Source organism: Telopea speciosissima, chromosome 8, assembly GCF_018873765.1.
Source record: "Telopea speciosissima isolate NSW1024214 ecotype Mountain lineage chromosome 8, Tspe_v1, whole genome shotgun sequence".
NCBI lineage: Eukaryota > Viridiplantae > Streptophyta > Magnoliopsida > Proteales > Proteaceae > Telopea > Telopea speciosissima.
This window is the reverse complement of record NC_057923.1, coordinates 62,694,529-62,718,625: the sequence shown is the minus strand read 5'-3', so window position 1 is coordinate 62,718,625 and position 24,097 is coordinate 62,694,529. Positions and strand designations below refer to the sequence as shown.

The window sequence follows — 24,097 nt, the reverse complement described above, 5'->3', positions numbered from 1 at the left end:
ATATCCAATGGCCAGCATTGGCTGATTATTTTGTCACTGGTAAAATTGGATCAAGATCGTCTCCAGGGAGGCGTGCACCCAAAGTGCTACTAGGGGGCATCTAGCGGCTAAGCTGTGCTACACACATCTTGATGCACGCTCAGACATGTGTGCGACACAACTCTAACAGCTGGCAAACCCTAGGCATGCTAAGCTCCCTGGAGACGACGAGCTAAATTCAGTAAAATTTACTGAACCAACAAGACAAGCTTACTGACATTTTTTCCGTTTTCCAACTTATGTTCTTTTAATTCTTCTCTTTCTTTCAAAATAATAGTTTGATCATTCAAACCAGATTTTTGGATCCGGAACCTGCTCCACAAATTGACTGACAACTAGCTTTCCATGTTGCATATTTCACGGCCACATAAAAAATCTCACTTTCACAAACCATAAAAGAAACATTAAGAGCAGATATTCTGTACGTACACCCAGCACTCAACACACGTCCTTTTGGGTTCCAAAAATGCCTCTTGAGGCACTCTAAATGGCAATGGTTGTGACATGTGTTTAGTGCTCACTGCGTGCACATGCAGCATGTAACTGGATTCGAAACATCGGCCTTCGTTATTATTTACTTTCTTCCATACCGTGCAAAGATCACGATACTATATGACACGATTTTCAATGTATTTCGCATATGAAGCCAGTCAAACATAGGCTTTAACAATTCATTTCCTTTAAGATGTTGGGGCAGGGGGGGGGGGGAGAAGAGGAGGGGGAGGGGTTAGAGAGAGAGAGAGAGAGGAGAGAGAGAGAGAGGTGGAGGGACTAGAACTTAAGAATTGCAGCGCCACTGGATGGTTTCGAAGCGAAGAGGTACAAGCCAAGATCATTGTTATTGATTATCCCCTTTTCGATCCTTGATTTATAAAAAGATTTCTGAAATAGATAAGCATTCAAAATTCACATAAGAACAACAGAGAGAAATGTTGCACATCACAGATACTTTGCAAGCATAATTTATAGTCTGGGAACCCATGAATTACCTTTAAGTTGAGGATAAATTGTAGGACCATATTCTCCTTCACCAATGCTACAGCACATCCACCCCATCCTGCTCCTGTAAGTCTTGCTCCAAGTGCTCCATTATTCTGGCAAACCTTTACCAGTTCTTCCAACTCTGGGCAGCTAATTATAGAAAAAAAAAAAAAAGAAGATTAAAAACAATTATTAATAAGTAACTAACTAGTGAAGATACAGAAGCGAAGTAAATGCTACTATTATGGGGCAACTTTTTGCTTTTTCCTTGTCAGGTACACATTTTTGCAGTATATGATACAGAGAATTTTGTCTTCAACAAAGTTCGCAAAAACATCGCAGTAAATGTTTGGAATATATACTCCTGAATGCATTTGTAGGTCCAAAGATAAACAGAGTCATGCATATACAGATGTACTGAGTTCAATCTTCCACTCAATTAGTCCCAAGCCCAAAGAAAAGTATAACCATGTCAGGATGTTGCTAGCATAAAAGAATTTAGCCAAATCATTTTGACATGAATCATAAATTTCATTGGCTCAACATTATACCAAGGCCCTGTAATTGAGAACAATATCCCTAGAGAGCACAGACAAATGGGCAAGGATTGGCTAGGCTATTCCTTGACAGTGATGCATTGAATAATCACTCCACTACAGTTACAAATAAGGCCCAATATCATGGACAAGTGTGAGCAATGCAGTAAATCCAAAGAAAGTACAGTTCCCAGAGCTACTACAAGATAATAGTGTGCGTAGACGTAGATTGTCTGCAAGAATCTATGGATATGCAAGGGACTGAACGCTTGCAACTTCTTAGTATAATAGGTTTTTTTTTGAACAAATTACACGAACCATCCCTGGTGTTTGAAACAATAACAAAACACCCCCCATAGTTCACCATTTACGTATTATCCCCCGATGGCTCACGGTGATAGCGAGCTGTTAGTTTTGGAAGTAAAAAATACAGTTTTACCCTTTTACTTCAGTGACTTATTTTAAGTACCATTTTACCCTTATTTACCTTCTCCAAATGAGAAATCCCTAAATCGATCTAGGGTTTTGCCCTTGTGAAGCTCCAGCTCCGACGAAGGTTGCAGAAGACCAACACATCTCCGGTGGACATTCCCTGGCCCAGCCACCCTCCGGCGAAGGTTAGTCTCTCCACCGCCCGTCTTTCTCTCTATTTTTTTTGGTGAGTATTTAATACATACACCTCCGAATCCAACTGAACACACTCACCCATGTAACCATTCCCACCCATGCTATTCCAGCAACTCACACGATGGCTGGAACCACCCTCTCTTGCACTATTGCCGTGAAATAGAACAAGTTTTCCGCTTAAGAGTTCAGCCACCCTCTCTTGCACTCTTGCCGTTAAGTGAGAAACCCAACCAACCATTTCTTCCACCTTGAAGCTGTGGCACACTTCAATTGGAACAACTAAAAATCTGTAGCAGAAGCTCAGCTGAAACACACCACTTTGAAGTAATTGCTCCTTTATTACTTGAGATCAAGATGGCCACTAAAGATGAGATACTACCTAGGCTTTATTACTGAAAATCCATAGCAGAAGCTTTTTTTTCTCCTTCATTTTACCTTGATTTTGTGGTGGTTTTTCTCTCGACTTTCTCTCTCACTGGGTGTTTCTTTCTAGTTGGGCTCTGCAACTTTTCCGGAAACACATCGCATTTTATGGGCAGCGTTGATCGTGTTTCATTTCTTTTTCTCGTTGGAAACATTAAATACACAGAATTACAGCCCTGCAACGCAGCCATGGCAACAGCGCCCCCTTCCTTCTGCAACCTCAATTAAGACAGATTACACATCGCATTTTATGGGCAGCAATGTGATTCGAACTGGGTGCTGCGACTGCTTGGCCTGTTTGGGCCAATTCGATTCGAAAAGCTCTGACATTCTTTCCACCCTGTGTTCAGGCGCAAGCGATGGCACATCCTCGGTCTTCAGAGGAGATTTGTAGCCTTTACTTAGCAGGGGATTCATCCAAAACCAAATCATGGTTCCATTGGACAGAGCACAACCCAATGATGATGCAGCACCGGCGATGATAAAGATATTTCGCAGTTCACCGGAGAAGAAAGGGATAAGGGGGGAGATGGGTTTGGGCTATGGTTATGTTCTATAAGAGTAAAATTGTCCATGGCAAAAATTGAAGGGTAATATAGCCATTTTAAAATATCTAACTACACCTAACGGTTTAAACTTAACAGCAAGGGCTTATTTGTAAGCCTCCCAATCATCCAGGGGGTGCACGTAAAAGGTGAAACTACGAGGAGTGTTCTGATATTGTTTCAAACACCAGGGGTATGCATGTAATTTGCTCCTTTTTTTTTGGTTGGGTGGGGGGGGGTGTAATCATAGATGAAGATCAAAAGGATGAAACTGCAGGAATTAAAGAAGGGCAAACCTATTTGTAATCAAGTGGGTTACACAACCCATTGCTGTAACCTTATTTCCCATCAAACATCATACCCACTTGCTAGATTTTGGATTAGTTTTTGTCATTTCACATGGAAGGGCTTGGTTAACTCCTGTCAGTACCTTTTGCGTTCAACAAGAGAGAGAGAGATGATCATCCGTCTCCTTTTCCTTAAGGGTGGCTCTGGTGAGACAAAGGTGCAGAATTTCTCTCTCTCCCTCCTCTGAGAGTATAACTAATGGCAGCGGCTCAGAGTATCTCCCCTTGGGAACCTTTAGTTTATCAAGAAATCAGGACAGTCATGGAGGCTTTTGACTATGTCATGCTGCGTTCAGTTCCTTCGTCAGTTTTTTCTAAGTGTCATTCCCTTGCCCAAATGGTTTACGCGCAATGCCAGATGGCAGTGGTGTAGACATCAGCTGCCCACTGCAAATCCCCAAATTATCCCACATGACTGGCCAATGAAAATCTGATCTCTCTCTCTCTCTCTCTCTCTCTCTCTCTCTATGCAATCAGCCCAGAGCACACCACCATTGAAACGACAGTCGGACTGGAGAAATGCTATGGAGAAGAGAGGCTCTCCATCTCAGTCTGGTCTTAGGGTTTATGGTTTATGAAAATTGATGTGTAACAAGTTTGCAGGTATTTAAGCGAGTGACATGGTACCTGCTGTTATCCTTGGGAATACAGAAATAGAGAACCATGGGCTGACTCACTGTTTCAACAAGAGAGAATAGGAAAAAGAAGAGGAAAAGTTGCTGAATGGTTCCAACTAAAACCCCAAGCCAAGAAGTGGCCCCAGCCTCCAAACTCCAAAAAGAAAAGGTAAGAAAAGCCACGAAATAGCTTCTTTGATGTCCAAACAACATCTCTCTTGCCATCTTCTTCCTCGACACTCTTTAGTAAAAATGAAAAGAGTGAAGCTTTTGACGCAAAACTTCATGTAGCAATTTAAGATATTACAAAACCAGAATCAAAGACTAAGAGTATTGTCTATCGTGGACTACCATCTTTATTTATAACAGAAAAATAAATAGACTCCTTGTAGGAGTACACATTGGACAAGACTAATAACAACAAAATAAGGAAAATAACAAGCATATCACGATTAACGATAGGGACACTCACCCATTGTGACCAACAACCAATCCTAACAATAATAGAGTACCTAACTAGACACTTCTGAAACGAAACCAATTCATTTCAAAATGGAGTGAGATGCCATGGAGAGACCTAGTGAACTTATTTGAGCATTTCTGAGAAACCTCATGTTGAAAGTAGCAGTCGGCGGGAAGGGGAGGAAGAAGAAGAGAGCAGAGTCGGCAAACACTTACAAAAAAGTATAATGTTTCATTGTGAAATTACCTCATGTACCCATCAATCAATGCAAGTAAAAACACATTATGCAAGGGGGCAGACAAAGTAATGTTACAAATTCAGTTTGCAAATTGCTTGGTTACAAATAGATGGGCCCTTAAAAACAATATCATAATATCACTTAAACTTGATATAAGAAAATAAGATATTTAATAAAACAGAGCACAATACACCTTAAGCAGGATTGGATGGAAGTAGACAATCTTGTGAGCATGGATAGATTAATTCATTGTTGTATGGGGGGAAGGGAGGGAGGAATATTTGTAAGAGTGGTCTTTCTGAAATGCTTCTTTCAAGTTCCATCATATAGTTTTTCGAAAAATAATTTCTCCTTCTCCTTAATCTTTTCTTCTATATCTTGATATAAACACCTTATACCACTAAACTTATGTTTGCTCTAACAAATAAAAACAAGTTTGGTAAAAGGGACTAGAGAAGTGTCAATGACAAACTAGCCAAGAGAGGAGACCCTAACAGAAGGGACGAAAACCAGCCAACAAAGAGGGATACATCAAAACCCTAGGGGAGGGACAAAGACAGCAAATCAAAGAGGAGGACACAAAAAAAATAATGGGGGGGCGGGGGGGAGGAACAAGGAACAAAGATGGTTGAAAGAAGGTTGTTTATATCCCCTTAACTGGAAAATAAGGTCATGAATGCATCTATGCAACCACAAACATTCTTTCCTAAGAGTGCATCCATTATACAAAATCTCTTCACATGACTACAGAAGGTGAGTTATGTATTTATACAAAAGGTGGAGGTTTTATCATCTGCACATAATATTTATCACATGGAAGCTTGGATGGGGCCCAAAATTTTGTTATCAAGTAGACCCCCAAGGTTCTCTGCTCACATGTCAAGTTTCAGCCCAAATGGAGTTTGCAAAGTAGCAAAACAACGCATTAAGAAATCTGAGACTACCAAACGGGTGCATGGACTTACATGGGAGGACTTTCCATTATATTGGAGGTAAATAATTGAATTGGAGGCTGAGATTTGACACATGGGTGTACCCAGTGCACAAGGCTCCTGCCACTGCAAGGTCTGGGGAGGGTCATAATGTATGCAGCCTAACACCTGCTTTCGCAAAGAGGCTGTTTCCAAACTCGAACCCGTGACCACTTGGTCACAATGGAGCAACCTTAACCGTTGCACAAAGACCCAGTTGGTCTGAAATTTGACACATGGACAATCCCAAACTCCCGAGATATCTAATGCAGAATTGCCATATCTCCCTTCCACATGGCACAACCAAGTGTCCAGACCATGTAAGGTGTTGTACGTTTGTAGTCTGCAAACCTTTTGCCTTATATAATTTCAATAATGCATGCAAGTGGAAAATTAGGCCCTTACCTGCACTCATAAAGAACACTGCAGCTGTAATGGCTTTCATTCATGAGATCACCAAGCTTTTTTAGCATGTCCTCGTCACTACAGTACAGAGGCAAAGGAGTCAGAATTTTGAAAAACATGAGACATAATTCCAACCATCTCCTTGATGCTCAATAATTTTTCCGTGCATATACCAAACGAAATTTTTGTAAGTGATATTATTCCTAGAGCATAACTACTCATCTTCCATGAAATTGGGTACAATATTGGTCCGTAATAGGACAACATAGTATTGGGCCAGATTTGAGAGCTATGACTATATATATATATATATATATATATATGCTGAGTCTTTGCAGGCTTCCTGATCAGACAAACAGGAATGTGACAGTATATTGTGCATGTGAACAACAGATTTGAGCAAATGAACTAGAGTTACAAAAAACAACGCACCTCAGGTTAGATGAAACAGTGTCTTTGAAAGCATGAACACGTTTAGCTTCAGAGTATACATGGGAGGCTCGCTGGAACAGAAACATCAATGATAATTACACTACACTGAAGAAAGTTTATAACAAATACACCTTGAATTAGCAATTAAATGATCAAATGCTTCGCAAACAAAAATCCCAGATATGTTCCAACTTGAAATACTATTTTCTTTAAAAGTATGAATATTTTGTTTGTGGATAATTTGAAATTGTTCATAATTGAAGTCAAATAGACAGATAATATCCACTACTTGTAATTTTCCTCTTTGTTTCAATAAATTTCTCTTTACGTATCAAAAAAGTAGCGACATTTTTAATAGTCAAGTAGCATTGGTTCAAAGAATGAGAGAGATGGCCCTCACTCCTCAGATGTATATTAATGAAGATATTGCAATAAACATGAAAACTAAAACATGCATTAAAAGAATGAAACTACAGCACTCTATTAAGCATAGTTGTCACTGCATCTAGGTGACCCATGGCGTTGGAGGGGGCGTGGACGCAAGGCAACACCAACAACGTGACCAAGGCAACACCTTGACAACTATGCTATTTAACCATTAAAATATGAGGGGACCAGAAGAGACTTTGATACTAAGAAATATCACTTTGCTCGAACGAAAAAGGGAAATCCCTCCGTGGTTTACTTCACCCACAAGGGGAAGTAAAGGAAGCAATATTTATAATGAATATAAAATCACAGCATTTTACAGAACAAGGATCATAAACAAGGATTCAACCTGAAATAACTTGAAGTGCTTGGCAGCTCGTAGCACATCTAATGAGGTTGGATCATTGCCCAAGACTGAAGATAGATTTTCCTCAGTGATTTTCTCAATATCTTCAGCTGTATATGGCTCCTCGTTCAAGAATTCCTGTAAGAATGAAAGGCATCAGTGACTAAAAATGCAGATGGAAAATATAGATATGTACAACAAGAGGACTGAAAGTAATCAGAATATCTATTAGGGGATTCAGACTTCAGAGTTTGGAGAGATAACCCCTTATGTTTCTGAAAATGCAAAATCAATTGTTCAGCATAATGAAACCAATATTTCTTGAAAGCAGAAGAGCGGACAGTGGGGTGAAGAACAGGATGAAGAACTATTAGACTTCCATTTGCAATGAATACGAATATCTGTGAGTCTTAAATGTCAACTTCATGGGTCATGTATTGCCTGAATTGTAATGTCAAAGTATTGGATTTGTGTTTTGTGGTGCCAGACATGAGTCAATGCAGGGACACAGCCCATCCAGATAGTCCATAAAAAACCCAGGGTTTGTCAGACTTTATTGTTCAGAGGGTAACTGGGAATATTTCCAGCACATGTTGTTCCCAAGTGCCATTAAAGAGTTAGCTCTTCTAAATAATCAGGTGATTTCTTAGCTCGTAATATATATATATATAAGTACTTTTGGGCTCATTTGTTAATGGAACTTGAGAAAGTATTCTGGGAGTTAGTCTCACATACAAAATAGAGTTAATGAAGCTAGTTTGAGCTAAATTTACTAGTTCTACAACTCTAAGAAGGTACCTAGGTTCATCAATCCCTCATCGTCTCTCTTATTGCTTCCTTCTCTGTCCTTTGCCTTATTTTCCTTTAAGGAACCATTCCTGCTGACTATTCAGAGACCAACAATAATTCAACCCTCATCATCCACTTACTGTTATCAATCAGTTCTATTTCACTCCATTGCTCACTCAAGCACTTGAACTTGAGTGGCCTACCATTGCAAGATGTAGTTCCCATTGATCAGTGACTTGGGTTTCATCATGCCACTAGTGTAAAACATTTTTTTAAGTGAAATGTCAAATGTGGACATCAGGTACAGCTCCAATGAAGTTTCATGAATCGGGTCAAAGTGCCAAACTAACAATAGTTCAAGAAGCAAGAAAAAAAAATCAATCCGACTTATAGATGATGATCAATCCATAAATCGAAACAACAAATCGGTCAAATCGGCACTATAAGATGAAAAAATATATATAAAATGTAGAGGAAATTTCAAGCAATCAAAAGAAAATAAGAGGAACAAAATTAGATAAATACCTTGACTGCAAGGACAGCATCTGAAGAGCCACGAGCACCAGCAAAAGATACACACAATCCCTCAACATCAGAAAGAGTTTTCACTTTGGAGATTGCCTCCTGTGGTTTCATTCCGAGCTTTATGCCAAGAACAATCTGTAGAAGTTTTGACAAAATGCAACCTTGATAAATTTACACCATTATTGACCTCATGATGTCCAAGTGAACTAATTAATCAACCCATAACCAAAGTCTGGTTGGTTATGAGCAAGAGTTCAAGTAGTGGTATCAAAGATCGATTGGTTCCCACAAGATACAAATCTGGATTGCTCCAGATCTTATGATCCAAACAAAGGATTGATTGATCAACTGAGAAGACCTAACAATAGCTCTAGATCGGATGATCAAATAAGTATGATAGGTCAGACCAGTCCCACTCTTTTTCAGCATGGATTGTACAACCCAACTGATTCAATGCTTATCTTTAAGCCCATGGTAATGAGAGGGAGAGAGCGACTACCTCAGTTTTATAAAATGCCCATGTTGCTGGATAATGTAAGAAGGGGGAAAATATTCATTGACAAAACATGTGGTACTTCTAACTGCTTTCAATTGTTATTCACCTGAGGCCACTCTGTAGTCTGTATAACAGAGCAGGATTTTTTTTTTATATAGTAATATTAGCTAAGTTGGAGTTGCTCCAAATAAGATGATCAATAAAAGTCTTCTCATTAATCTCAGAAGAAAATCAAGAACCTTAACCATATTGCTGAGAAAGCACCCATAGTCAAGTACAGAAACTGCAAATCCATAATCAACCAAGAATTTACTGCTGCAAAATTTGGGGGGGGGGGGGGGGGGATTTATACAAAGATCAATTATTCTGAAAAATGGCATACCCAACAACGTGTTCAGATCCAACACAGCAATTTACTGGTCAATATCAGGTAAGCTGTCTAAACAAAGCTAAAGCTCCTGTTAATACACAATTTCTACACATGGCAGATGAAGTGAGACTGGAGGTAAAAATGTTTCACAAGCTTTGTCCACTACCTTTTTCCTGTGGAGACTTTTGGCCCACTAGCTTCTATGGAATGATAATCGGAATCTTTTTTTCAGCATTGATTAATTGAAAAGAAACAATTAAAGCCCAAGCGAATTCAACAAGTTCATTCACAGAAAAAAAAAATTTTAATTGACATTTATGGTAATGTATGGGGATAACATGGACTAAAGTATTAGGCATGTGGCTAATACAGTGAGCACTCATTCTGATGGACAGCTTGGAAATGCCTTTCAATCCTTCATGTGACAGTAAAGACTTTTCATATCAGAACAGAATACATTCTTCACTAACAAAACTTACTCTACCCCTATGTATATACCCCAATATAATTTTTTATTTTCATCAAATCATGCCTTTAGGTACTGCACATTGGCACTAGAATGGTTTAGAAACATATTAACAGATGAAAGAAACTATACAGAGAACTGCATTTTCAGAATTCTGAGTCTTGTGTCAGCATTCCATCCTGGTCATATAAAGATAAACAAATACATGTTAGGTGGGCCATGCGGCCCATGCCTGAGCTCTGTTAATAAACACGCTTAAGTTTATCTTAGTCACTGGTTCGTACCATCTTATACCAGAAAGAAGCCTTTTGCAGGCTCAACAATTCTTATGAGGCGCTCGTACGCATTCCACGGAACCATAATTATTTCCAACCATTGGAATCTTATTCATCCCAATCAACTTACAGAAAACTATGATTTAGCGACCACAAGCATAAAAATTCCAGGCCATGAAACTTAGGATTAATCTCCTCACAATCTCACTGTTTGTGATCCTGGTCAGAACACAGGCAGGACCCAGCAAAAGGGGATCTTTTTCAGGTAGAGCCAGGGTGGGAAAACAGGGTTCCACTAACCCAACAGCCCTTGGAAGGCACCATTATAGAAAGTGATCCAGTTCCTGTCTTGAAGTACATATATTTAATCAAATAGTTTTAGCCCTCACTGTAAACTGCAGTGGCCACTGAGACTGACCATCTGATTTGAACAGTTGAGAGAATCAAACCATTTGAACAGAATGGTCCATTTACAAGTCAATATAGCACTTGGGAGTTGGGACAAGGGCATCCTTGACCTACAATTGGATTTGTCACAAAGTTCCCCACCCAGTTGTATTTTCCATACCAATGGCATAGTAGCCCTATTCGGTGAATCAACCAGCCACCCTATCAATTCCCATACAGTCATACACCATCAGACTTGACATAAGTTCTGCTTCGATTCAGCCCCTAAACATCATTTTTATACCCGCAATAAATTTCTTCTTATAATATTAGCCCATCAAAACATACCCAAATAAAGCCATTTCACAAATATACACTAGCATTTAGTTTTCACACACACATTCTCAAATACAAAATCCTAGACATGCCAGCCCTGTTCGAACCCATATCTTGGAAATAAGTTGCATCAATTTAGTGGGACCTGCTACATTTAATCCAATTATTGAATAAAAAAGAAGGGGTGGCAGGCTAACCCTAGTTGGTTCTCCATCAAGCATCAATTAACTTGGGATAAAGCTAAAATGGTAAAAGATCTCAAATGTAGCCCTAGATTTACATACTCTAACAAGAAGAACAAACTCAGGACGAATCCAAGGCAAATTTATGACGTTGATGATACAAGAGACTATAAGCAAAACCGTTTCGCCATTTGTGCAAGTGGAAAATTTTAAACTTACAGCTGCTAAACGACATTCTACGACCCGGTTATTGTAATTCGTTGCGGCAGTTACTGCTTTTTGGGATTCAGCCAAGCAATGAGCAATCACAAAAGACCCACCAGCAGGAAGTTCCACATCAGTCGCACGGATCGGGTTGAAATCAATCAATTCTGCAAACCCAGATTTGGCCATGACAGAAATTGCCTGCCAATGAAACAAGATTAAGTCATAATCAAATAGACAGCATAAGAAAAAAAGGGCATACCCAGTGCACGAGGCTCCCGCCACTGCAGGGTCTGGATAGTGCATAATATACGCAGCCTTACCCCCGCTTTGCGGAGAGGCTGTTTCCCAGACCTTTAGGTCGCAATGGAGCAACCTTACTGTTGCGCCGAGGCCCGCCCTCTTAAGCAATTAGTATAAGAAAACAATAAAAAATTATAATCAAGGAGTTAATCCATTCATATCCTTACTTCATGAACTAAGGCAGGGGAAAAGCCATAGAAATTAGGTCCCATTGCAGAATAGAAGTAATAGTACTTCACCGTCGGACAAGTTTGGGCACCCTAAAGCAGTGCCCTGTGCGACAAACTTCTAAGCTGTTGATCCAAAAAGAAATAGGTGGGATTTGAACCTAATTTAGCAGCAAAGTTGACTGGGATCATATGGAATCAGATGCATCTGCCTGACAGATAATGCCAATACTTTTCAGTCTATGGAGGGGGCAACTAAAAACTGATAGAGGGAGAATCTAAACAGAAATTATTAAGTCAGCAAGAAATTTCTTTAAAAAAAAAGATCAAGTAAACATGCTAAGCAAGAATTGATTTTCACCAAGAGAAATGTCTCCATGACAGAAATTGCCTGTCAATGAAACAAAATCAAGTCCAATAAATTTTGGAACTCAAGCTGCAAATAAGAAATGTTTCCTGGCATAAGGAAATTTATAAAGACTAATAATCAAACAGATAGCATAAGGAAACAATAAAAAATTAAATCAAGAAGTGAGTACATTCATATCCATCCTTCATGAGCTAAGGCAGGGAAAAGCCATAGAGATTAGGTCCGATTGCAGAATAGAAGTACTAGCACTTCACTGTTGGACAAGTTTGGGCACCCTCAAGCAGTGCCCTGTGGGACAAACTTCTAAGCTGTTGATCCAAAAAGAAATGATAGGTGGAATCTGAGCCTAAATTAGCAGCAAAATTGATTGGGATTTACATGGAATCAGATGCATCTGCCTTGCAGATCATGCCAGTCCTTTTCAGTCAATGGAGGGGGCAACTAAAAACTGATAGAGGGAGAATGTAATCAGAAATTATATCGTCTGCGAGAAATTTCTAAAAAAAAATTGAGTAAACATGCTAAGCATGAATTGATCTTCCCCAAGAGAAATGTCTTTATGGGGCTATCAAATTCTGCAATTCCACCTTCTGCATTAGAAGAAACTCCCCAAGCAAGTGGAGGAGAAGAAAAACTACATGTGCTGGCCAAGTGACAGTTATGAACCAAAACCGCTCAGTTGTAAGTTTTGGAAACTTTTGAGGGTCAACAGGGTGAGATACCCCCATGTTCAGCATTTCTGCCATTAAAGTTCAAATAGGAGAGACTAGTTTGCTCCAAAGGTACGTGATTATAGTCGCACATATGATTCCAATACGGTCTCTGAAGTGAAGACTGCTGATTTGGATATCATTGGCCCATATCTTTCCGCTGTTCTACCAGAGGACCTAAAGCAATTAAAAGTGATTTCGGGACTCAAACGAACATCAATCAATTGGAGCTATAGCCTGTAGGGTTATCCAGTACTTCAAGCAATCCTGGATACATGATTAGAGTTGAGTAGGCATGCATACAAAATTAGGTTCTTTTATTATTGTTGTTATTATTATTATTATTATCTGCCAGTTCATGCATATACACAAGGAGTCTGCACTGTTGAAGGTTTCTGTTTTTGAATTTCAGCGACCAGAACAAACTAAAGAAGATGAATGTGCACCCTAGGTCATGATAGTGGTAACAATACCTGACGGGTTTGACTTGGCATGAAATAGACAGTCAGCAAACAGGTCATTTCAAGTCTAAACTACCAAACCAAAATTGACCTGTCTAGCCCGTATATCACTTATTATGTTTGTTTAGAACCCGATTCACAGAAGGGTTAAAAAAAAAACAAAAAGGAAAATCACGCTGAAAACATTAAGAGTCTAATAAGAGATATCTCACCTGGTCCATACCACCAGATTGCATTCCAATATGGTGCTCACAGTCACAGGTAAGTTGGGCAATTTCTTTCTGTAAAACAAGCCACACCCAAGATAGTATCAAAGAAACAATCAGGTGCATGGTAAAAAAGTCCAAGCCTCCAAGGTGCAAATCTTATCATAAATAATAAATATGGGCACAGTAGGGTTGCAATCAAACAAACTCAATGGTGAGAAAAGTTTTTGATTACTAGCCAGAGCAAATTGAGACCATGCAGATAGTATGCCATCGATTGAATGTATTCAAAAGAAAATAAACCGATACAGAACAGAGCAAGAAAAAGATGAAGAAGGAATAACTGGCCACAACATATAAATGTTTTCAGATTATCAAAAGAAGAAGGTAAAATAATATATTGAAATAAATACATGGTTTGTCATCAAACATGGAATCATAATGGTAGGAAACATTGATCATGAATTTCTAAACAACAAGAAACTAAAATTTCACACCCAGACCCACACACACACATGGACAGATAGAGAGAAGGGAACTAATTTGAATCTGTCCAAGACATGAGTTAGCAATTGATGATATAGCAAATGGATTTTTCCCCGAAAACCAGCTCATGCTTCTAGATTTGAACAGTAGAAATTCAACACCCAAAAAGAAAAGAATTAAGGCTTCTTGGGCACCAAATAGAGACAAACCCCAAAATTTTAATCTTAAGAAGGGTAAAACCTATGCTTAGTGTAACAGAATGAAACTGATCTAACAAAGAAAAGGGGACTTTCAAAACAAAAATTCAAGAATTTAAAATGGAAACTAAAGCAGAAGAGGTCACTTAACTTAAATAGCACAACTGTATTGATTCTATACATTGCAGAAGATGTTCCCCCTCACACCAAGATAAGGCAAATCAACAGTAGAAGATATGATTTAGCAAGGTCCAAAATGAGGGGTTCTATCTCTATTCTCTACTTAAGTATCATTGCATGTAGAAATTTTCTCATCCGATGGCAGATTCTTGTCCAGGTCCAGCTTCCTCATTCACATGTATTCACTCCTTACTTAAGTATCACTGCATGTGGAATTTTTCTCACCCGATGGCAGATTCTTGTCCAGGTCCAGCTTCCTCATTCACATGTATTCACTCCTTTTTCTTTAATAGTTATCTCCTTTTTATTTATTTTAAGATCACACCACTCATTCATCATAGCCCTGCAGTCAGCCTGTTAGGACCAAACAGATGATTGGACCATGAACAGCAGCCAGAAATAGCTCAGCCTCTAGTTTGGTTTTAGAACATTAGAATGAGTCAAGATTGTACAAATTGAAGAATAAGTTGATAATATGCCTTGCAGTAGAGTAGGTGATGCAGATTCATCACCAAATAGGGCTTGTTTCATTGGGAATAAGTCTAGGGTTGGGTTACATACATGTTGGGCCTTTGATCCCATGGGTTTCTAATGTAATAGGCCACTTTTATGGGCCTAAAATATGGGTATATAGGTTGCATACGGGATTAACCTAATACTTAGTTTATTTTTATGTTTTTTAATTGAACCGGTTCAAATTGGTTGCATCCAATTGGTTCAATTTAAGTGATCATGTGACTTGGTTAAGTGGTCATGTGACAACTTAATTGGTCATGCGATGTAAGTTGGGCTGGATTAGGACTCTATAAGTCCAGCCATATTTTGAGTCTATTTCCTTTAGTATTCTAGTTTCCTAGTCAGTTTAAGTTACCTAATAGGTTAGGGATAGGGTTAGGCCATTCCTTTTTAATGTCTAAGTCTATTTTTGAGTCTTCTATATAAATTTGTAAGGAAGGCCAACATTAGATACGAATTTGATTAATAAAAATTAGCTTTATGCTTGCTGCCATTGCTGCTGCTCTTTGTGAGTGTATATCCTTGTGGATCTCAAGGTGGATAGGGTGGGTGGACTCCTACGACTCCTTGCATCGTGAAGATCGGGAGGTTCCTTCAAGATATCAAGTTGCTGCCATTGTTTCTGCATTACAGTAAGTTTGAACCTGCACCTTGTTTAAAATCCTTCTTCTACCCAGCCATTATCCTTCCCTTAGATCTAATCCACCTTCCCCTTCCATCCATCAAACCCTAATCTCCATTAAACCTGCAACTCCTACTTCAACTAGGACTCCCTTATAACTACAGATCTGGCCATCAATTTCGAACCATACTTCCAACCTATATCCCCCACACCTCTCCCTACACTCGACCTTAAACCCAGTCCATAATCCCCACTATATCCCCTCCATTCCTCCACTCCATTAAACCCAAAACCTACAACTCAATTCTGTCCAGAATTGCAGAATTTTAAAACCTTCCCAAATCCAATTATTTTTATCCCATAATAACCCCCTAGACCTGCTTATTAAAGCCATATAAGACCCATTCCCAAATTCCCATCCTAAACCCTAGAATTAACCTAAATCCTAGTGCTGTCCATTCGAACCAGCAACCCCTTTTGCGATTGATCTTGTTGTCTGGCTCCTAGTAGGTCTCCTACCTACCTAGGACTACATTAGTAGGTTGAGAGAAACTTTATTTCTCATGGCAAGGATGATGGGGTAAATCCACTGCAGTACTGCAAGAGAGTTTGTTTTCCTAAACAGGTAAGGGAAGAGAAACTAAAGCTGTCCGTCGAGGCAAAATGCTTGTATGAACCTTACTAGTCTATTGTATTTCTTTTAACATCTAAGTAAGATGTATACAATCTATAACAAAGATCCACTAGACAGTCTAAATGTCTGTTTTGAAAAATCGTCCAGTTCAACCAACTGGTTAGGACAATCCATTCAGAGGAAAGGTCAATCACAAGGTCGATTCACCGACAAATCCTAGCAGTCCTAGTACAAACAGTTCAAATTTTCCAGTGTGGCCCAGTTTTCAAATAATTGTTTCATTCAATCTGCTTCAGTAATCAAAGAAGTTTAATAGAATAGTGTGTAAATAGATGCCACCAGTGGGGGCTCATTCCCTTCAAATGAAAATACAAATTATAAACAATTAAATCCATTCGATTCCCAAATCATATAAACGTAAAGATATCATGCTAAGATAATAAGTTTATAAATTTTGAAGAGATTTCTGTGACAGTGGAGGAGTGGGGACTTTAGGTGATTCTCAGACATAGATGTAGCAAGCTTTTTCCAAAGCATAAAATGTGGTAGTTACTAGTTAGAACTTATAGGGAACAAGGGAAATACCTTTGGGGAATTCACATTAAATGCAGCCATTATAGCAATAGTAGAAGAGCAAACAAATGCTGCTGAGCTTGATAGTCCAGAACCTACAAGAATACAATGCCACATGAATTAGACTTTGTTCCTTGAGAAAGCAACAATAGTGTAATGACAGTGAATAGTACCTGTAGGAACTGTCCCATCAACAAGGATATCAAGTCCAACTGGTACACCAACATCTATGCCTTTTGATTTAGCAAATTCATAATATCCTTTGTACCTGGCATTAACAGAGACCAGTTCATAGTGGGGAAAAAGCTCAGATGTTGCAAAAAATAACTCACTAGTTTATTATCACTATATGCATAGACATCATCAACAACAACAACAATTCAGCCTTATCCCAACTAAATGGGGACAGCTACTAGTGGCATAGACATCAACATGAGAAGTTAATCAAGAAAACAAGTTGACAAAATAATATCTCAGTGATGTAACCTAGCTTTGTGATATCACAGCTATATTCTGCTAATAACCCATGCGAGATATATGGCAACTATGTTCCGTGTAGTTTCATAAGACATGCATTTCAGGGCACTTACGGTTTTCCAGTTCAAATATCACGTCAGGCTTGAAACAACAACATAGGTTGGAAAAACAACTTGAAGTGTTAGGTACAATGCATGTTACTGTGGCTGTTTCACATCAACTTATGTGAGTATTGCTTTTCAGCAGGCAATAGATGGCATAAATCACAATTGGTACCTTAAGCAAGAAACTTAAATCGTCCAACACCATATCTAATACCTATGATAGTATTCACAAATGCACAAAGAAATGCCACAAACAAGATACTTTAGTGGTTCAACAAATTTCCAGTCTGTTGAACTGCTAACTTTTAGAAAATGCTGTGTAGTATTCAACAAGAGAGTTCAACTTTCGGTGAAAGCATCATGCCTTACCCGCAAATAAAATAATGGCCCCATTTGTGATTCTTCAAATCAATATCCTGCACAGACAAACAAGATCATGTGTTTTGACATGCTATGAAGCTCTTTACAAGTGGAAGAGAGAACAAAAATAAATAAAAATTAGCACTTGCACAAGAATTTTTTAAGTACATATAAATGCATAATGTAGTAAGCAAATGCTCGTTTGAAATCAATTTTTCTAATAATAGTTCTTGAACATATGGATAGCAAAGCATGTGTCCAAGTTCTGGCAAAGAAGTAGGAGAAAACTCCAGTATAGTCAAAGCATTGACTGGGCTATGTCTAAAATAGGATGTTCGGGATCATTGTGTGACGATAAAACACATTGGTACCGAGGAGATGATAGCAAACCTTTCACAAAAGACTTTCAACTAATGTATTTATGGGATATGTGAGTCATATGAGCTTATGTAAATCATTGTGTACTTGGTGTTTTATCAATGATATTGCAATATTAAGTTGATGATTTCTGAACCTTAAGTTTTCTGTTATCTATTATGTTTGCACAAATTAAGTTTTGAAATGACAGATGCCCATCAAGGATAAAGGGAAATAAGGATTGGACCCTCCAATTGACCATGGGGTTAATTCTTTAAAGTGAAAACTAACCACATAACTGTTCATCATGGAAATGACAGCTTATTGTAATACATGGATGAGAGTGACCATACTGGTCATGTACTGCCATTATTCATGGGTTGGAGTCTTCATTTTAAATGATAAGACAAAAAGCATGGTCGTACATTAGATACAGCTCATAACATTACTTGGCATGAGCCAATATGGGGTTAATTCTCTAAAGTTGAAACCAACCACATAACTGTTCATCGTGGAAATGACAGCTTATTGTAATACATAGATTAGAGTGGCCATATTGGACATGTACTGCCGTTATTCATGGGTTGGAGTCTTCATTTTAAATGATAAGAAAAACTGATGTTTAAGTATGGTCATACATCAGATACAGCTCATAACATTACTTGGCATGTGCAAACATGGGCCAAATGGGAGAATGTTGGCTGATGAGATCCAATTACCACATAAGCATAAAGAGTGGGTGGTTATCCATAAACAAATGTAACTCTCTTGATGGTAGGGAGTTAAATGAAGTTGGGCTATAATAGGATTCTGGCTTTGATTTTTGGATTATGGCTAATACCACCAATTGCCGTAAGTGAGAGACTGAAAGCCTGAAGGTAACCCTTTAGTGTGAGTGCATTGTTGGTGACTGGCAGTTGCGAAGTTGAACTGCAATGTCTAGCGGAATGATGGGACCGAATGGAGGTGAGGTATCTCCCTTTTATGTTATTTAATTCCGCTGCAATTAATTAGAGGATTTGGATCTCCGGTGAAAATGGTTTCTACATATCCAACAATAGACATATATGAAGAGCAATTTGCAATGTCTTTGTAATACGAGGGTTCAATTACCATCACAGAAAGATACAGACATCAAAATTGGGAAGAGTAGCAGATATACCTGGTCCGGATCGGCGGGATAAGTACACATGGTATACTTCTCATTCAGATTCGCGATTCTAAGAAGCTTTGGAGACTCTCCAGCATCGTGTTTACGGATAGCCACGATCGTGTCTTGTCTTATCGCCATCGGCAAGACGGAGTATCCTTCATAATCAATGTGCTCTCCGATCAAGTTCACTCGACCTACATGAGGGATAAACAAGCAGCGTATGACTATCAATGCACCAAACACAACAATTTGTCGTGTTGGAGTAAAAATACCTGGAGATCGAGCAAAAACGTCAGGCTGGTGACCAAAAACCTCAAGAAACTTCGATTTTATCTTCTCGAATCGAAGCTGAGCTTCTTCAAGCTGAGAACCACTTCCATATACCGGCTCTAGAGTAGAAAAAATAGGAACAGGTAGGTCTTCGTGTCTAGCCATTGAAGAAGAACTTGATTCCTCTGCAACTAAAACGAGCTTGCGAAAATTGCCAGCACTTATTCAAATTGGATAACCAGAATCAAAGGAAATTGAACAAGAAGAGTTGTAAGGGATAAAACACCTCTAAATTGAACTCTAAACTAATAAAGGAAAAATAAGAAACCATGAGTTTCACAGTTCACACTGATCACGGCAGTTTCGACCAGAACAGAGCGGAAGAATCGTTTACCCGCAATAGAAAAAATTCCTCGAACGGCAATGGCTAAACACGAAGACCTACCTATCTTATAGGATCACTCTTGAATGGAGAACTCTCCACCCTAAAATAATCTATTCAATCATTTTAGATAAGGATTATAAAATTTTAGATAAGGATTCTCACCAAAAAAATAATTTTAGATAAAGATTATGAAACTTCCATTTTTAGTATTTAGTTCTAAACTTCCATTATACTAAAAATAAAAGGGTGCGTCTGTTTGTAACCAAGCAGGTTACAAACAGACTTTGTAACCAGACTTCTTTGCCCTCCATAAAATGATGTGGCAGTATAGTAAAAAGTCCTATCATGTAATTTTGCAACGGAAAAGAGGTAGAGAGACAGACAGGGGTGGAGGACGGTGTGGAAAGGGGTGGGGGAAGGGGAAAAGTAGTGGAGGACGGAGGTGGGGTGGGGTGGGGTGGGGTGGGGTGCGGGCTGGGGCGCAAGTCACCGTAGCCGTTCTTCTGAGAGCTGCAGCGGCCACATCCCTCTCTCTCTCTCATGAAATGGATTTCTTTCAATTTTTTGATTCGATTTTTTACGGTGTTTCTTTCTCGAAATGATGGGAAAAGGCTTGAATGGAATCTGTTTCATTTTTGTCTTTTGGATGATTTTAAACCCTCGATTTATACAATCAGATTTTCTCTCTCTCTCTCTCTCTCTCTCCCTCTCTCACTGAAATGGATTTCTTCATGGATTTTTTCGGTCGATTGCTGATGGTGTTTTTGATATTCCAATCTTTAAAATTGGATTGAAGACAAGAGCCTGCAGGAGGCATTATGATTCTAAAGGATATTCAGCTCTTTAAGTTTCTCTCGTCACTTTTTATTTGATTGAATAAATGTTGAAAACCCGTTAGTTGCTTAACAATTCTCTTTGAATTGCAGCAGTGCAATTTTCAAATTCCAGATCTGACAAACACAGATGTTAATGGCGACATGCAATTAGTTGTCCAAAGGTGGACCCGTCTACTCTCAAATACAACCAGACCCTTCTTCGATGGGTAGAGCAGGGGCGGGGTTGGGGTGTGTATTCGTTGTAGGGATAGGGATGGAGAATTACAGGGGAAGGATGGGGATGGAGAGGGAGAAGGAGTCGGAGAAGGAGACGGAGAAAAGGGGAGAAGGAGAGGAAGAGGGAGAAGATGGAAATTACCAAAAACACCCTTATCACTAACAAAGCTATAAGTAATCTGAGTGGATAAATAAGTCCGGTTACAAAACATTGTTGTAACCGGGTTGGTTACAAACAACTTTACCCAAAATAAAAATAACAAAGAAAAGAATATTGGAGATTTATTAATGTAAAAAGGGTTTGTTATTTATGTTTAATTTTGTAAGCATAATTGAGTAAAATCACATTCATTGCTTGAAATAGAGAAAATCCAAAAATTTTAACTTAATTTTGTAATAAAAGGTTAAAACGCAATTGTGCACTATCATCCAATGGTCAATTTTGAAAACCCAAAAAATCACCCCACCTATCAGAGTTCCTCCTTCGGCTCTCCTCTCATGATGCGACGATCAACGACTAAACTAGAATCCGTTCTCTTCTTTCCAGCCTTCTCTCCGACGATGGTGCGACACCCTCACGTCGACATATTAGAAAAGAAAAGATATTAAGTCAATATTGGATATTGGACTCAATATTGTATTCCTCTAGCAATAGAGATCTTACCTTGCCCATAAAGATTTGATTGCTTGGTGATTGAGTTCCATTAAGAAACTCAATATTTCTTGTCCATATGTTCTACCAATTTAGGGGTGAAAAGACAAATCATATTAATTTATGAGATTGCCAAAAATCAATTTAAATCTCACATCTTTGGAGAAAACGTGGAATACTCCTTTTTCCTTGAAACCGTTTCTCTTCCTCTCATTCTCTTAGTGTTTGATATGCCTCTTGGGAGCAGCCAGCCCTAGGCCTTCGATAAAGAGATTCAAAACAAGTCACTGAACTAAAAAGGTAAAACGGAAATTTAAAATAAGTCACTAAACTAAAAAGGTAAAATGATCTTTCTATTTATAAAACTAATAGTTTACTAACACCATGAGAAATTAAGGGGTTTTTTAAAATAATAAAACTAAGGGGTGTTTTGATATTATTTCAAATTAAGGGGATGCATGTTTGCTCTGTTTTTTTAAAAGTAATTATTAACGTAACAATGAGTCTATTGTTTATCCAAACATAACAAGATAGTAACTATCCTCTTAAAAGTACTATTGGGGATATAATTGAAAATAAATTCATGAGGACAAATGAGTGAAATCACATTCATTGCTAAAAGTAAATAAAAAAATTTGAAAAAACTAAAATTTTAAATAAATTTCTTAACTAAGGGTTAGTTAGTAATTCAACACATGATTCCTTCGCCCCTTCTTCCTCTTCCCTGGTCTTACATGTTGAATATCGATCCCGGCGACCCCTTCATCTTCTCTATCTCCGATAGCTTGCAGCGACCCCATTCAAGGATGAAACAACTCCAGAGTTAAATAGTAATTTAGCACATGATTCCTTCGCCCCTTCTTCCTCTTCCCAGGTATTTCACTTTGAATATCGATCGGCCGGCGATCCCTTCATCTTCTCCATCTCTGACAGCCTTGCAGCGACCCCAATCGAATGGTACAAGTGAATCTCTTCCCCAATCGTCGATTTCTTAGTAATATCAGTGTAACTATGCAAACGAAACATGCTTAATTAGACAACCTGTCAGTTGTGGTTGGGTTAGAGATAGATGGATACAATTACTTTGATTTGTGTTATGTACTTGATTTGTTCCCACAAACTTTTCTTGTTAGGAACGAATCCGTCGGGCTCTAGAACCGACCTGACTTGTTTCTCTCTCCATGTACAACCACAGGAATTACAATTATCTTCTTTCTTTCTCTCTTTGTGTGAATATTTATTTTCTGCTGATATTATTTCTATAACATTCAATGCTCACTGTGAAAGTAAAGTTTTGGCTTTCATTCTGCAATAAAGTCATGTTTTTGTGGTATAGAGTAATATTTCTAACTCCAATTGGAATCGGATACGTTATGCTATTAGTATATCTAATTTCTGGTTGTTCTATGCTTGTTTTATGAATTATGGGTTGATGTTCACAATTTGAATCTCTGTTATAGAATAGTTGAAAGTTTCTGGTTTGTAATTCTGGAAGCGATATGTAGGTGTTTATACGTTGTTTTTATGTGGGACTTGAGATGCCTGAGTCATTGCCCTTTCATTCTTTGGCATGGTATCCATTAAATTTCAAATGTGTGTTCTCAGTAAAAAGTTAGTTCTAGTGTGATTCTTCTCTGATGCAAAAATGTTGAGTATTTGACTATCAACTGTTTAGTTTCTCTAGTTAATTATCTTATTAATTTCATGATGTTTTACCCTTAAGGTACATAGATATATGGAGCTATTCCTCTGCTTTACACCAAATAAATACTTATATAAACTGTATCAATAAAGCAAGGTGAAATTGAGCTTTCATTAGTTTGGCAGTATAATCTTATACATATTAGACTATCTATAGCCTATCTATGGACTATGTAGGGAAGAGCATAGGCAGTATAATCTTATAAATATTAGACAATCTATAGCCTATATCTATGAACTATGTAGGGAAGAGCATACCAACTCATTGACATTGCTCAACTCCGTTTTTTCTTTTAGTTGTCTGTCTTTTTTTATTTGTCTCTTTGCTTTTTTTGGTGGTAATAGTGAATACTCATATATGCTATATCCATTTTGGAAAATTTTATTGTATCCCGAGTCATTAGTTGATATATTACCACTTCAGAGTCAACTGTTGGATATGGAAACAATGGTGGAAAACACTCATGTTATATCAGTTTCATCAGTTACCATGAGAAAGGACTTTTTCCATTTATTTTATTCACACTAACTGTATGATGAATTTCAGTTTATCTCTTATTATACCTGTCTTAGCCATATGTTTTTCTTTTTGACAGGACAGTCAGATTCTATTGACTTGTAGAGGCAACAACAACTTCTTATTCTTTTCAAATAGAACAGTTGCAGACTACCATCTAATTTGTGACTTCTTTATGTGATATTAGGTGTACTATAGTTTTTGAGTTGGCCTAC

The 24,097-nt window shown here is 38.3% G+C and overlaps 1 protein-coding gene across 1 annotated transcript; it reads right to left on the bottom strand.

Annotated features, from left to right (window-relative positions):
* Positions 1–771: 771 nt before the first annotated feature.
* On the bottom strand, positions 772–19,799 carry LOC122671844 (galactokinase-like). Its single transcript, XM_043869294.1, has 13 exons — positions 19,578–19,799; positions 19,315–19,499; positions 17,805–17,851; positions 17,028–17,122; positions 16,867–16,949; positions 13,653–13,721; positions 11,445–11,630; positions 8,714–8,848; positions 7,403–7,537; positions 6,625–6,695; positions 6,193–6,270; positions 1,029–1,170; positions 772–921 (listed from the first exon to the last, which is right to left on the bottom strand). Exons 1-13 carry the CDS (start codon positions 19,738–19,740, stop codon positions 811–813), a joined length of 1,500 nt encoding a protein of 499 aa, XP_043725229.1. The 5' UTR covers positions 19,741–19,799; the 3' UTR covers positions 772–810.
* Positions 19,800–24,097: the final 4,298 nt, after the last annotated feature.